General features: G+C 34.7%; 1 protein-coding gene and 1 pseudogene across 1 annotated transcript; both read right to left on the bottom strand.

Annotated features, from left to right (window-relative positions):
* Positions 1 to 12489: 12489 nt before the first annotated feature.
* Positions 12490 to 13419, bottom strand: LOC145118853 (uncharacterized). The gene has a single exon (XM_079054517.1). The coding sequence runs from the start codon at positions 13417 to 13419 to the stop codon at positions 12490 to 12492; it is 930 nt and encodes a 309-aa protein (XP_078910643.1).
* Positions 13420 to 16305: 2886 nt separating this feature from the next.
* On the bottom strand, positions 16306 to 17025 carry LOC145106100 (dirigent protein 22 pseudogene; annotated as a pseudogene).
* Between the last annotated feature and the right edge of the window lie 197 nt (positions 17026 to 17222).

Here is a 17222-nt window from a genome sequence, read left to right as displayed (position 1 = left end):
CGCAATCAGAAACATCATTGACTATACCAGTTGGTGGAGGAACTTCAGTTGCACTTTCTACATCAACAATGACTCTAGGAATGTTTTGAAAGTACATGCTGAAATCGATAAAAAGTGGAGCATCGGATGAAGAGATATTTTGAAGTACATCTACATTATCTACATTTTCGTGTGAGCCATTGTCATCATTTTGGACACGGTCATCGTTTGATGGTAGATCCCAAATACTTTGATGGTTAACATGCTCGACAACACACCGATGGTTACTGTTTGGCTCTTTGATGTAGAACACTTGTTTGGCTTGTGAAGCATATATGAGTTGATCATCTTTGTATGCTTCGCGTTGTGTATCGATACTGGTGAAATTATCACTAGTAATAACTCCTGTTCGAGTATCAAACCACTTGCAACGAAATAGTACAGTTGAATAATCATGTGTATACCTCAACTCTATAATCTCTTCTAACTGGCCATAATATTTCTCACCTTTCTCACCCACCGCTAAAACCCCAGAGTTTTGTGTTGTACGTTGTGCGTCACGACTAAGTACCATAAACCTAACACCGTTGACTATGCATGCGGTGTAAGAATAAGCATTCATTTGCGGACCCATTGCAAGAGCCGACAACTCTTTGTGGAATTCTGGAGAGTTTTCTATTTTCATTTGATGAACCTAGCAATTATAAAGTAATATGTATTATGTATTCGTTAGATCAATGAAACAAATTTGTTTATTAATTTATATTACCTTTTCACGAAACCAATTACGAAATTCTCTCTTTTCATCACTTTGGGGATGTTCAGATTTGAATTTCATATGTTGATGACCAAAGGATATAGATTTAAAAAGATTAAAAAAAATTAAGGATGAAAGTTAGAGATAAGATTAGTTACTTGATATACTGTGTGACTTCTTCACAACTATTCAATACAAACCAAATCATGTTACGCATTTCCGTTAAATTAAGAGTTTTGATTTGAGTTGTGCTGGCCGGTCGACATTTAGACTCAAACATCCAAAACTTTGTTTTTTCAATGACAACATCTTCATTTCTTTCCGGACGATTCTTTACATTTCGAAGGTACATCGAACAAAATGATAAAGCTTCTTCAGCAACATAACCCTCAGCTATAGAACCTTCCGGCCTCGCCTTGTTTCTGACATAGTTTTTTAGCTTTTTCATATACCTTTCGAAGGGATACATCCATCTCATACATACCGGGCCTCCGACAATCGCTTCATCAGGTAAATGCAAAAGTAAATGAACCATAATGTCAAAAAACGCTGGAGGATAAATCAATTCTAACTTGCACAAGATTGCAATAATGTCTACTTTTGCTTTCCTCATATCCTCCACCTTCAATGTTCTGGAACAAAGTTGCTTGAAAAACGTACAAAGGTCTACAATAGGTGTATAAGTGTCTTTGTCTAACAACCCTCTTACTCCAATCGGTATCAGACGTTGCATAAGAATGTGGTGGTCATGTGATTTCAACCCAATAATGTTAGTATTGGTATCGTTCACTTTCTTATTGATGTTAGAACCAAACCCATCCGGCAGTTTAACATCTTTTATAAATTGACAAAAGAGTTGTCGACTAGATTTCGTGAAAGAGTATCTTGAATGGGGTCTATGAAACTTGTCACCATTTTTTTGCAACCATTCATTTCTCCGAATGTTTAGAATTCTGAAGTCCTCTCGTGCATTTGATGTGTCTTTGCTTTTATCGTTCATTAGAAGAGTACCTAACAAACTCTCGTCCACATTTGTGACAACCGTCAAATTTCGGTCAAGTCAAAGTCAAACAAAGTCAACAAGTCAAACCGGTCAACTCCAATAACCCTTGTATATTAGGGTTTATGTTATGTAATCACTATACAATTCGCTATTTTAATGAGAAATCATCATTTGGAAAGTTCATGTGTTTGATTTTCCTTAGCCTTAACAGTGCTAAACAACGAACCAAAGCGATAAAACACTATTGCACAATCATCGGGATTGTGTAGGACACTAAATCATGGCTTAAAGGGGGTTTATGGACCTTGCGTTGCGAAGCCGGACACTCAAAAAGATCACAAACGAAACCTCTCTCAATCTCTTTCACTCAATCTCTCTCTATTAAAATCTCTCCCGAATCTCTCTCAAAAGTTACTTTAACTTTTTGTAATCATTTGGGTCATCTCGACCCTTAACCGGGTCAAAAACCACTTGAAACGGGGTAAAAACGGGTAAAATAACCTTAAGGAACCAAAACCCTCCTATTAGAAGCGAAAACTCTCATGAGAAGCCTCTCAGGACCGAAGCCTCTCAGGACCGAAGCCTCTCATGAGAAGCCTCTCAGGACCGAAGCCTCTCATTAGAAGCCTCTCAGGACAGAAGCCTCGCATGAGAAGCCTCTCAGACAGCCCATGCGAGAGGTCTCGCAGACGGCCCCTTTTTACCGGTTTTTCGACTACGACTTCGTTTTAACTCCGTTTTTCATTATTTTAACGTGGGATTTTCACCCAAAACTTTATTTTATAAACTAAGGCCCCAAAATATATAAATCTCCAGGGTTTTTTTATAAAAATATATTAAAAGAATTAGTGGTTGAACTAATTATTGAGGAAATATTTGCTTTTCCTTAATTTATGGCAAAAGCAAACCACCACCACCTCACTCTATGATCAGCCACTCTTTCCCACTACTCCTTGTCACCTTAGTGGACCTTTACACCCAATCTCTAGCTCTTCCCACGTTATAAGAGCTGGAGGATTGATCCTCTCTCCTCATTCTCCATAAAGTTCTTTCATTCTACACTTAGCAACCAAAGGACACTCTCCAAAATTCTCTCATCTTTTCTCTCAACTTCAAGAACTTCAAGGCTTTCTTCAGGGATTTATTTCTTCAATTAGTAAGTATCTTCATCATTCATATAATTATTACACTCCATTCTATTCAAATCATTGATATCTTACACAAATTCCATCTTATTCGATGTTAGATTCTCGAATCATCAAGACATCTTCTTAGTGTTCTTGGATTGAACACTTCCTCTCTCTCACTTTCATCTACTGAAACCACATAGGGTGAGTTCATACCCCTACATTTACATGTTTTTCTTAAGTTTTAAGGGGGGGAATACAAGTAAAATCATCAAGAACACAATTAAACTTTTTCTATCAGATTACATCAGAAAAGATGAACTTCGATCACGGACTGTTTTGGTCAACTTAAATATTTTAGTTTTCAAAACTGTTCTAGGTGCAAGTAGTTCAAACTCTTAGCTTTAAAATGGCTACTTGCACATCTCCATATGATTTTTATACAATTTATGGTGATTTGTACAAAACTACCTATCATTTCAAAGGCAAACCCGGACCAGTCTGTGATTATGAACATTTTCACCTCTGTTAGAGATCACTAAAAATCATGATAAAATTTACGAACAAACTAGACTCATATTCCAAACTCTCAGAATTTGCGGATTTAGATTTAGAGCTTTGATGATTTTTTTATAAATTTTCTAAGAACAGTAACAGAAACTGTATACAACAAAAAGTTGCTGTCAATTTCATTTCACCTTGTAACATGTTGAGCAAGGTGTATATCTTTATGTGATTATATGTTATTGCAATATATGACATTTTATCTTAATATTTAGACACACATCAGTTTACAAATGGATTTGGACATATAAAATATAAAGAATAACAAGTGATTATAATCAAAGTACAACCGATACATTCAAACATTTAATAAACTATTTTGAATATAGTTTGCATACATTACTACGTACTACCCTTGGTTGATAAACTATAATAGGTATAGTTTATGATACATTACATAATACATACATTTAAAAAGGGTACATTTATACAAAGGATATTTTCATTAAGCAGGGTACGGCCATACGGTACCAAGTTTTCATAACACGAAATTCCGTTAATGACTTTATGAAACATTACATAACACATACATTTAAAAAGGGTACATTTATACAAAGGATATTTTCATTAAGCAAGGTACGGCCATACGGTACCAAGTTTTCATTACACTACACGTAAATTCGTTAATGACTTCTGTGAGACATTCGATTCAATTTACAAATAAGTCCTGTATTATAACCAGAGTCTCCTCGAGGGAGAGCGTGATACTTGTGTATAGATCTATATTGGGTTTGACAAACCCACACCTAAACTGCATGCAACAGTTAGACCGATAGGTCTGGGGTGACAAATGTCATAACATTTCCGACGCCTGAAGAACGTCGTTTCAGGCCAACTAGGTCATAGCATGGTTATAATAACTCACATGTGGTATTAACAAACATAGAATTTACGGGGATTTCACTAAAATCAAACGAGTTTATGTCGATTTAAACTTGCATTGTTTTACTATAAGGAACGAACACTACTTGTACATTTCGGTCTTTGGGTTTTAAGACTACATTTACACATTAAGGAAAATATTGGATTTTCTGGAACGAACACTACTTTTATAAGAAAAGGCTTTAATAAACTCACATAAAGTATTAATGAATATTGGAATTTACGGGAACTTCATTAAAATTAAATGAGTTTATGTCGATTTAAACTTACATTATTTATTATAAGTAAGAAAAGTTACTTATACATTTCAGTCTTTGGATTTAAGACTACATATACATTTTAAGGAAAATATTGGATTTTTCTAAAACAAATACTACTTTTACAAACGAAAGGCTTTTAATAATACCAAACAAAAGCTTATGAACTCACCAACCTTTGTGTTGACACTTTTTCAAACAACTTGTATTCTCAGGAAATCATTAAACAGGTAACCAAGTGCTTTTGAGGATGGGACGCTAAGGCGTCTACTATTTCATATTTTGTCAACATATTGTAATTGATTCGTAAACATGTAATTCATACAATGATGTAACTTTTTCAATTATATATATGTTGGTTGTGTTTGCTTGAATTACTATTACAATTGTTGTTATGATACTATACATGAAGTCCTCCACCCCCGGACATTTCCGCCATCCTTGGTTTGGGGGTGTGACAGATTGGTATCAGAGCACAGTTTATAGTGAATTAAGTATATCAAACCACATAATATATACAAACTATAAACACAATTGGGACTAATAGTCTCTGATTTGTGCATTTTTCAAATAAATATACTTTTAGAAAATGAATGGTTTCTTATTAAAAGTATAAATACATGCATACATGCTCATATAGTGTCATAACTAGAAGAACATAAAGTTAAAGAAGAGGAGTTGTACATTATGGGTATGCCTTGGTATATGTAAATCAAGTCTGGAAAGGATATAGCCTGATCAACTATATCTGTCCGAGGAGTGACTTGCATATACTGGGGGATAGTCATAATGGGCAACAAATCTAACAACCTAACTACACCCTACAGGGAATACTTTAAGAATCGAATCTAAACACCTAAAAATACTATAGGAGTATTTGGTGATACTATAACCAACTTATGTGAAAACTAAAGACCTCTATTAGTAGGCCTATGATAACTGAGTGCATACGCCAAGGTTATACATAATTAAAGATATTATAGACTCAGAATCTATGACTATTGCTCTACTTCCTGTTCCTTGTTTGGTTGTGGACTTAGAGTAGAGTCATTTATTCGAAAGTCTATTCTATCTCAAATTATGTATAACTGATATGCACTACGTGATTATAGACGTAATTAATAAGGATCACCCCTATAAGTAATTATAGGATTAGGCGTCTATTAATTATCTCTTCTACCCCTATTCTCGCACGAGCAACATGATGTGTAAATTTTAACGCCCGTACAAAACCTACTTCTACCCACTACCATAACTCCGTCTCCAAGACGTTAACAGAAACACCAAGAATAGTTCACTAAAGTGCGAAATTATACATGTGTATATAAATGGTAAGGATATTTACTAAAAGGTTTATCAATGAAATAGGCATGCATTTTATTTCATTGAATCTCACTACTTGGTATTACAAACAATTTACAACTGGTAACTCTAAGATTCTTTAGGTGTACCTCGAAGTTATGTGTAATTAAGAAATGATTGACCTAGAAATGGTGAGTCCGCCTTAGGACCTGTTCCTTGTTTGGTTGTGGACTTAGGGTAGACTCATTAGGATCAACAGTCTAATAAAATTTTAATTACACATAACTGGGGGCATGTCAAGTGAATCTTAGGAGTGGATCAGACATGGAACAAATCACAAGATTATAATCAAGTTATTCCTACTAAATTCATAAGTCTATTTATATAGACCTCTGGTATAGAGTCGTCGGCGTAGTCGTGTCGGCAATCTAGAATATGGCTAAATACATAATACAAACTATAATACCCAAATTATACAAAATTTTCTGCATTAAAAATCAATAGACAAATACATAAAATGAAACTAAAAAGGGTATCAAACTATCAAGAGAAAAACACATACAATGTAGATTAAAATCCACTAATTATAACAAAATGGCTAAGGATTGTTAAGTCCTCTCTTCTTATAAATAGCTTTGAAGCAAGCTTGCCTAAGCTTCTTTGTTCTTTCTGTCAATTCCATACCTGGCAATTTCTCCATCATCTTCTTGTGCCCTTCTAACGTCTCTATCTCCTCCTTTAATCCCAACTCCTAATTTTTTTTTAAAGGTAGATGCAATATATTTTTCATGTGAGTTCACAAAATTTACAATGAGTTAAGTTTATATAAATATAAATCAGGAGATCGTAGTAAATCAATTGATTTGATGTGGCATATGCCTAGGACCTATGTTTAGTTATAAAGAAACTAACAATTAAAATTTTAGAAAATAGCAAAACTACTTTGGTTACCAAGTGCATGAGTAATGTATAGAAGGTTATTATCATAATTTACCTTGGCATTTTCAATAAGGGATTGAAGGCTCTTAAGTTTTCTATGAGGCCATCTGTTTATGTTTAGCTCTCTGCATCTTTTCTTCAACACTGTTAAACTTATCCCTAGTTCCTTTGCTGCCATGATTATCGGCATCTCAAAGTACTTCTCTATCTCTTCAAACTCCAATGGTCTCAATCTCTTTGCCACCTTCCGGCCACCGTGATCAGTGGTGGCAGCACTAGAACTACATGTAGCCTCACCACCGGATTTACAGTCTTCACTGAAACTAACCAATGGTAAATTACTATCCTCCCAACAATCCCATAAGCTTATATCTTCAAGGGGATCAAAATCGTGAAACTCATTTCTAGAAATGATGTTTTGATCTTTGTTAAGTACTGTGGAAACGTTCTGATCGAGCACTTCATGCAATTTTTCCGACAACTCGTAATCATGATGGTTGAGCATGTCACCACTGCAAAAATCCAAAAACTCAAGATAATCAAATCCAACACGATGAAAGACTCTTTTTGATCACTACAAATCCAAACCATGTTTTGATCAATGTCGACAAAATCACTTTTCTGTGCGTAAGATGGTGTAATGAGTGATGTTTATATATACCTGAAAAGATCTTGATGATCAAAGTACTGAAACCAATCAAGGTCATCTATGGGGTTTTGATGATCTGCAGGTGGATCCATTTGTGAGGGAGAAGTTAAAAGTCGCGGTAAGAATGTGATGATTTATATAAGTAAAATGGGAGAAGTAATTAATAGCAAATTGTTGGGAATGCAACAAAACAAGTTAAGCACTTCTGAAAAATTGATAAATGATTTCGGTAACACTCGCGGAATATAAACTAGTGAAAATTACAAATGAAATTGAATATATATAGTCTATGATGTTATGGTTATTGTGTATCTAACAAATGAAGAGAAAATGAATATATATATATATATATATTCTTTGAGCCGTAACCTTCTTCTTCAATTCACACACATATACGTATATGTTGCTGCAAATTATGACTTGTGTGCCTCATGCATTTAATGCATCACATGCCTACTGCATATTCTTGACTTTGAAGCTACGTACCAGTTTCCAATTTCCCCAATAGCACAGTTTTCATTAGAAAGTACTCCAAGTCTTCACACATGAACCAGTTAGAAAGTACTCCAAGTCTTCACACATGCAAATTATGACTTGTGTGTCGCTATAGGTATGTCGTTGGCTCTTGTTAAAAACCTATAGCGACAACAAGTCATCGTAATAGATTAAACTTGTGGTGACGACAAGTCGTCGCTATAGGTAACTAATAAAACTTTATTTTTTAACCCCGAAAATATGATTGACAAAATCTATCCGACGAGACCCTCGTGATACCTCTTGACGAAATTGAAATCAACGAGAGTCTCCACTTCGTGGAAGAACCGGTAGAAATCATGGATCGAGAGATCAAAAGAACAAAGCAAAGTCGTATTCCTATTGTGAAGGTCCGCTGGAACGCTAAACAAGGACCCGAATTCACCTGGGAACGCGAGGATCAGATGAAACAAAAGTATCCACATCTCTTCCCAAACTCTTGAAATCCCAGTCAAAATGAAAATTTCGGGACGAAATTCCTTCTAACGGGGGGATGATGTGACAACCGTCAAATTTCGGTCAAGTCAAAGTCAAACAAAGTCAACAAGTCAAACCGGTCAACTCCAATAACCCTTGTATGTTAGGGTTTACGTTATGTAATCACTATACAATTCGCTATTTTAATGAGAAATCATCATTTGGAAAGTTCATGTGTTTGATTTTCCTTAGCCTTAACAGTGCTAAACAACGAACCAAAGCGATAAAACACTATTGCACAATCATCGGGATTGTGTAGGACACTAAATCATGGCTTAAAGGGGGTTTATGGACCTTGCGTTGCGAAACCGGACACTCAAAAAGATCACAAACGAAACCTCTCTCAATCTCTTTCACTCAATCTCTCTCTATTAAAATCTCTCCCAAATCTCTCCCGAATCTCTCTCAAAAGTTACTTTAACTTTTTGTAATCATTTGGGTCATCTCGACCCTTAACCGGGTCAAAAACCACTTGAAACGGGGTAAAAACGGGTAAAATAACCTTAAGGAACCAAAACCCTCCTATTAGAAGCGAAAACTCTCATGAGAAGCCTCTCAGGACCGAAGCCTCTCAGGACTGAAGCCTCTCATGAGAAGCCTCTCAGGACCGAAGCCTCTCATGAGAAGCCTCTCAGGACCGAAGCCTCTCATTAGAAGCCTCTCAGGACAGAAGCCTCGCATGAGAAGCCTCTCAGACAGCCCATGCGAGAGGTCTCGCAGACGGCCCCTTTTTACCGGTTTTTCGACTACGACTTCGTTTTAACTCCGTTTTTCATTATTTTAACGTGGGATTTTCACCCAAAACTTTATTTTATAAACTAAGGCCCCAAAATATATAAATCTCCAGGGTTTTTTTTATAAAAATATATTAAAATAATTAGTGGTTGAACTAATTATTGAGGAAATATTTGCTTTTCCTTAATTTATGGCAAAAGCAAACCACCACCACCTCACTCTATGATCAGCCACTCTTTCCCACTACTCCTTGTCACCTTAGTGGACCTTTACACCCAATCTCTAGCTCTTCCCACGTTCTAAGAGCTGGAGGATTGATCCTCTCTCCTCATTCTCCATAAAGTTCTTTCATTCTACACTTAGCAACCAAAGGACACTCTCCAAAATTCTCTCATCTTTTCTCTCAACTTCAAGAACTTCAAGGCTTTCTTCAGGGATTTATTTTTTCAATTAGTAAGTATCTTCATCATTCATATAATTATTACACTCCATTCTACTCAAATCATTGATATCTTACACAAATTCCATCTTATTCGATGTTAGATTCTCGAATCATCAAGACATCTTCTTAGTGTTCTTGGATTGAACACTTCCTCTCTCTCACTTTCATCTACTGAAACCACATAGGGTGAGTTCATACCCCTACATTTACATGTTTTTCTTAAGTTTTAAGGGGGGGAATACAAGTAAAATCATCAAGAACACAATTAAACTTTTTCTATCAGATTACATCAGAAAAGATGAACTTCGATCACGAACTGTTTTGGTCAACTTAAATATTTTAGTTTTCAAAATTGTTCCAGGTGCAAGTAGTTCAAACTCTTAGCTTTAAAATGGCTACTTGCACATCTCCATATGATTTTTCTACAATTTATGGTGATTTTTACAAAACTGCCTATCATTTCAGAGGCAAACCCGGACCAGTCTGTGATTATGAACATTTTCACCTCTGTTAGAGATCACTAAAAATCATGATAAAATTTACGAACAAACTAGACTCATATTCCAAACTCTCAGAATTTGCGGATTTGGATTTAGAGCTTTGATGATTTTTCTATAAATTTTCTAAGAACAGTAACAGAAACTGTATACAACAAAAAGTTGCTGTCAATTTCATTTCACCTTGTAACATGTTGAGCAAGGTGTATATCTTTATGTGATTATATGTTATTGCAATATATGACATTTTATCTTAATATTTAGACACACATCAGTTTATAAATGGATTTGGACATATAAAATATAAAGAATAACAAGTGATTATAATCAAAGTACAACCGATACATTCAAACATTTAATAAACTATTTTGAATATAGTTTGCATACATTACTACGTACTACCCTTGGTTGATAAACTATAATAGGTATAGTTTATGATACATTACATAATACATACATTTAAAAAGGGTACATTTATACAAAGGATATTTTCATTAAGCAAGGTACGGCCATACGGTACCAAGTTTTCATAACACGAAATTCCGTTAATGACTTTATGAAACATTACATAACACATACATTTAAAAAGGGTACATTTATACAAAGGATATTTTCATTAAGCAAGGTACGGCCATACGGTACCAAGTTTTCATTACACTACACGTAAATTCGTTAATGAATTCTGTGAGACATTCGATTCAATTTACAAATAAGTACTGTATTATAACCAGAGTCTCCTCGAGGGAGAGCGTGATACTTGTGTATAGATCTATATTGGGTTTGACAAACCCACACCTAAACTGCATGCAACAGTTAGACCGATAGGTCTGGGGTGACAAATGTCATAACATTTTCGACGCCTGAAGAACGTCGTTTCAGGCCAACTAGGTCATAGCATGGTTATAATAACTCACATGTGGTATTAACAAACATAGAATTTACGGGGATTTCACTAAAATCAAACGAGTTTATGTCGATTTAAACTTGCATTGTTTTACTATAAGGAACGAACACTACTTGTACATTTCGGTCTTTGGGTTTTAAGACTACATTTACACATTAAGGAAAATATTGGATTTTCTGGAACGAACACTACTTTTATAAGAAAAGGCTTTAATAAACTCACATAAAGTATTAATGAATATTGGAATTTACGGGAACTTCATTAAAATTAAATGAGTTTATGTCGATTTAAACTTACATTATTTATTATAAGTAAGAAAAGTTACTTATACATTTCGGTCTTTGGATTTAAGACTACATATACATTTTAAGGAAAATATTGGATTTTTCTAAAACAAATACTACTTTTACAAACGAAAGACTTTTAATAATACCAAACAAAAGCTTATGAACTCACCAACCTTTGTGTTGACACTTTTTCAAACAACTTGTATTCTCAGGAAATCATTAAACAGGTAACCAAGTGCTTTTGAGGATGGGACGCTAAGGCGTCTACTATTTCATATTTTGTCAACATATTGTAATTGATTCGTAAACATGTAATTCATACAATGATGTAACTTTTTCAATTATATATATGTTGGTTGTGTTTGCTTGAATTACTATTACAATTGTTGTTATGATACTATACATGAAGTCCTCCACCCCCGGACATTTCCGCCATCCTTGGTTTGGGGGTGTGACAACATTTTTCTCGACATGCATGAAATCTATGTTGTGTTTCAACTGTAGAGAAGACCAATACTCGAGTTCGAAGAAAATGCTTCGTTTCGACCAATTCAACTCGTAATCTTGCCGCTTTGGCTCCCCGCCTCCATGCTCAGGATGTTTACCCGGTTTACGAGTTAGTAGACGATCTAGTTGCTCTTGTATGTAGTCATTACTAAAGTGTCTCGGGGCGGGTCTTGTCTCTTCCATCCTGTTAAAGTCCAACCTCTTTCTTAACGGATTATTAGCATCTAGGAAACGACGATGACCGATATATACGACTTTGTTTGTTGCACGGTACGAAGGAGTGTCTTCATTGCAAGTAGCACATGCTCTATACCCTTGCCCACTCCAACCTGATAGACTACTACGAGCTGGCCAGTAGTTTATTGTCCACAACAACATAGCTCTCATCGTGAAGAATGTGTTTGTCGCCGCATCTTTAATACGTACGCCTGAGTGCCACAAATCTTTAAGCTCTTCCACCAACGGCCTAAGGAAAACATCCATATCCTTACCAGGAGCTTTCGGGCCGGGAATCAACAAAGTCAACATGAATGATGACTCTTTCATACAAAGACAAGGTGGCAGATTGTATGTGGTGAGTATGACCGGCCATGTGCTATGTGGATTACACATGTTTCCAAATGGATTGAAACCATCAGCTGAAAGACCTAGGCATACGTTACGGGGTTCACTCGAGAAGTCGGGGTATTTTTTTTATCAAAATCTTGCCAATGTTCCCCATCAACAGGATGAAGCATCACACCATCTTCTGAACGTCCAGTACTATGCCAAATCATATTTTTGGCAGTGTGCCTCGAACAATATAAACGTCGTAGTCTAGGGGTCACAGGAAAGTACCGTAACACCTTATGAGGTACTTTCTTACCCTTGGTGTTTTTATCGATCCATCGGCTCTCTTTACAAACGGGACAAACTTGCAATGAATCTTGTTCTTTCCAAAAGAGACAACAATCGTTTTTGCACCCATGTATCGACTTGTACCCCAGAGCAATAGACTTCAGTTTCTTTTTGGCTAGATAATGTGAAAGGGGAACCTTGTTGCCTTTGGGAAACGCTAATTGCAACAACTCAAGGAGTTGATCAAATGAATTATCAGTCCATTTGTTGTTCACCTTGATATGCATTAACTTTGCTAGAAACTCAAGGGAAGAAAAGATGCAACCAGGATACAATTTAGTTTCCACTTCTTCCAACAACTGTGCAAAATCATCATCCACACCGCTACCCCTTGTATTCGAGGTTCCTTCATCAAGGTTGGTATCATTTTCTCTCGACTCCCACATCACATCGTCGATTAAATCGGCCATTTCGTTACTTGGCAAGACGATTTGAGGAATAAAAGATTCACCATGATAGATCCAAATTTTGTACGACTTACTGAAACCATTTATAAATATATGGCGTTCAACTGCAGTCGGGTACTTGAAGTAACGGTTATCACATTTTTCACACGCACATCTGATTTTACCATTACTATCAAGGTGTGACTTGGACTTCTCGATAAAAGCTTTGAGTCCTGCTTGGAACTCGGGATGGTTTCGATATGGATTAGTAGTCCAGCTTTTATCAATAGACATGATGTTGCTGAAACATAATTTTGGGTTTAGAGTTTAGTATATAGAATTAGCATTGTTTTTTTTCCAATCCACATTTTTTTACAATTAAAAGAATAAAAAAATTAAAAATTAAAAAATTAAATTAAAATTTTTTTATATATGCGTTTTTTTAATTAATTTTAATTACAATTACTTGTAATTTATATAGGCAAAAGTTGTAATTATTAAATATAAATATGAAACTATAGAAATATAACATTATAAGTTAATTTGAAGATTATAAGTTAACTATATAACTTATTGGTTAATTTGGGGTTAGCTTGGGTAGAAACTAGAAATATATATATTTTTAATTTACCGTCAAGATTAAAAAAAATATTTTTTTTTTATTTATAACATTATAAATATGTTGTTCTTTCTAGTATTTGTAATTTACCGTCGAGATTAAAAAAAATATATATTTGTAATTTACCGTCGAGATTAAAAAATATATATATTTGTAACATATTATGTTGTTGTGTTGTTGTTTCTAGTATTTGTAATTTACCGTCGAGATTAAAAAATATATATATTTTTTATTTATAACATATAAATACGTTATTTCGGGGTTGGACGATTTTAGAAAAGTTAATCACTAAAAAGAGTTTGTAGCAATAATTTTTGGTTTTAGAGTGCTGATTTATTTTTGTCAATTATAATAATCTTATTTTTTTAAAGCTTTTACTAATATTATTTTGCAATTTTTTATTCTCATTTTTTTCTAGTAATAAAATTATTAATAATAAGAAATATGACTTAAAAGTATTTAAAACAGGTTTGATAAGTAATTTTTCTCGTTTTCCTAAAAATCATATTTGTTTTGGTGCGTATTGACAATTTGGTTTTTAAATAATCATTTTAATTTTATTATATTCACATCTATTCAAACATTAAAATGTGATTCTTAACACTTTGCCACAATAATCAAAATGACATGATTTAAAAAGGGATAATCATTCAAAGTTCAAACCCCCCAAAAAATATCCAATACACACATGAATATGTGTATAGTACCCTAACAATTTTATAACATTTTTTTGTGCTTTTTTTTTTTTTTTTTTTTTTTTTTGCAATTATAACAATAATTTTTTTTTTTTTCAATTATAGCATCCTACTTATACCAAAACCACATATTTTTCCATAATACATAAGAACATGAAATTCACATACTTTTACATACATATACCACATATACACCAAATACAAATACATTCACATACACACAAAATAACATCCTACTTAAACCAAATACACATAATTTCACATATATAGATAATAACATCCTATTTATACCAAATACAAAAATTTCACAATCATATACCACATTTACAACAAACATACATACATTCACATACACACAATAACATCCTACTTATAACAAATACATATAATTTCACATATCATATATATACTTCTACCAAATACTTATATACCACATACATCAAATATCAAATATACACACAATTTTCACATACAAATATCAAATATACACACAATTTTCACATATGGCAATTTTCAGATAATTTTCACATACAAATACCAAATTCAAAAAAAAAAATGAAATAATAGAACCTGTAGTGGCGGAAATCAATGGATATGTAGCCGGAAAAACTGCTATTCACCCGATGAAGCTACAAATCGACAGTAAAGATGATGTTTCCTTGCTTGTAAGGTTAAATGTCCTCCAACAAAACCTAGGAGCTATCCAAGATGTCACAAATCTCTTCAACAATATTTGCAAGGGTAACATACAAATTAAATTACCAAATCTTAGAAATTTAATCAACACTTTTTCAGTGTTAACATACAAATTAACAAGGAAATTATCAAAGAAATTATCAAAGAAATTATCAAATCAAATTACCTTTCTTCAAGAAATTGAGTTAGAAATCGGTCCCAAATCACACATTCATCCTTAATATCCTTAATATGACACAATGTGGGGAGAAATCGGGATGGAACAAGCAAATTGAAGATGAACTCGGAAGAAGCTGGAAGGGGCGAAGGGTAGCGAAGGTAAACAGAAAGCAGAATATGGAAGAATGAAGTCTATTGCGTGCGTTTTTTTTTATCTGCGAGAGGCTTTACCGGCGACGCCTTTAGCGGCGACAAATAGGGTTTTACCGGCGACACTTATCAATAGCGGCGACAATCTGGAGGGAAGGGTACCGCGTCATTTTTTAGTGAACTATTAGCGGCGACAATTTCAACCTTTAGCGGCGACACATATGTCGCCGGTATTAGGTTAGTTCGGATAAAGGACCCCAACCGTTGGATTGGATATTTGATCGAACGGTTTAGATGTAACGGAAGGGGATAACGCGGATTCGAGTGATCACCCTTTAGCGGCGACGCTATTACCGGCGACATGGGCTTTTAGCGGCGACAATCTCTAGAGTCGCCGCTAAAGACCTCCGTCGCCGGTAATAGCGTCGCCGCTAAAGGGTGATTTTCTTGTAGTGAGAGAAAAATCTTCGTAGTCTTACATAATAATGTTTAAGATTAAAAATGGGGCCATTCTTGACTTAAACACATCTCAAATAAATATGAATTTAAATTGTTTTGTAAGACCTTTGAAAATGCCAATGTGGATAGCCTAATTATGCTGAGTCGGTGAAATACGATGAGTAGTTTAAAAGACACTTGGTTACTCGTTATCATAATTGTTAGTTTTTAATTTAAAAGATGCGTAAATAAAATTTAAGTGAGTATCATAACAGATAAATATAAAGACAATATTACAATAAAAAGATTAATAATTAATGCATTGTGATTTCTTGTATTAGCCCAAATTATATTCTAGATATCGTTGCCAACCAAAGTTCTCAAATTTAAATACAGGTAATTAAGTAATTCAGCATAAACAAATAAACAAATGTGTACTCATAAATAAACAAATTAAAAATCAAATGAATTTTCATGAACTAATTAAAACCAAGAAAAATAAACATAAATAAGCGAGAATGAAAAGATGAAATCAATAATGAATGACATAAACGTTGTACTCGACAATGGCATCTCCATTGGTAGCATTCAGAAAATAAGTCCGAGCTTCGGTATACCCACGAGCAAATCGGAAAACACCACTTCCACCGACCACCGGAAGCTCTCTCACCGGCAACATAATAGGGTTCCGACCCAATATACTCAAAGTGCTTCCATTATACCTTTCTTCATCAAACACATAGTTCTGAACCATCATAAAGCTCATGTCATTTAAATCCGCAGACGCATACATCCCTTGTGCTCTTCCCACCCTGGTAGAGTTTGGTTCGGGCCCCACCGTCAAGAGGTTGTCCATCATGATCACAGCCCCGAATCCTGTGGTGGAAGTGTTGGTGATAGAGGCTGCAGCCACCCTAATGGCGGTTGCATTTGGACCACCGACAACATCGTGGAAGAAGAAATGGAGGTGTGTTAGTTTTTGCTTCCCAAGTCGCAGCGCTGTTCTTGGCAAGTTGGTTGAGAAAGTTTGGGATTTTCCGGCGAGGAGGAGGGAGAAAAGGACGACTATGAAGGTAGTGGCGGCGGTGGAATTTGTTAAGAAAAGATTGTTGGCCATGGCGTTCGGTTAGACTGAGAAATGGAAAATCGTGGATGATGATGTTTTTCCTTTGCATTGTGCTTGGGTATTTATACTTGAACAGGAACGAGTAAAGTCCATGGAATATTTTCTATTATTTTATTTTTACATATTTTCAAGCATGAACTTCTTTTATATATTTACAAGTGTAACAAATATTATTAGATAAATGTTTGTATTAATTATGAAAAGAAATGCATGT

Source organism: Lactuca virosa, chromosome 1 (assembly GCF_052849685.1).
Source record: "Lactuca virosa cultivar CGN04683 chromosome 1, Lactuca_virosa_CGN04683_v6, whole genome shotgun sequence".
NCBI lineage: Eukaryota > Viridiplantae > Streptophyta > Magnoliopsida > Asterales > Asteraceae > Lactuca > Lactuca virosa.
This window is presented reverse-complemented; position numbering and strand designations above follow the sequence as displayed.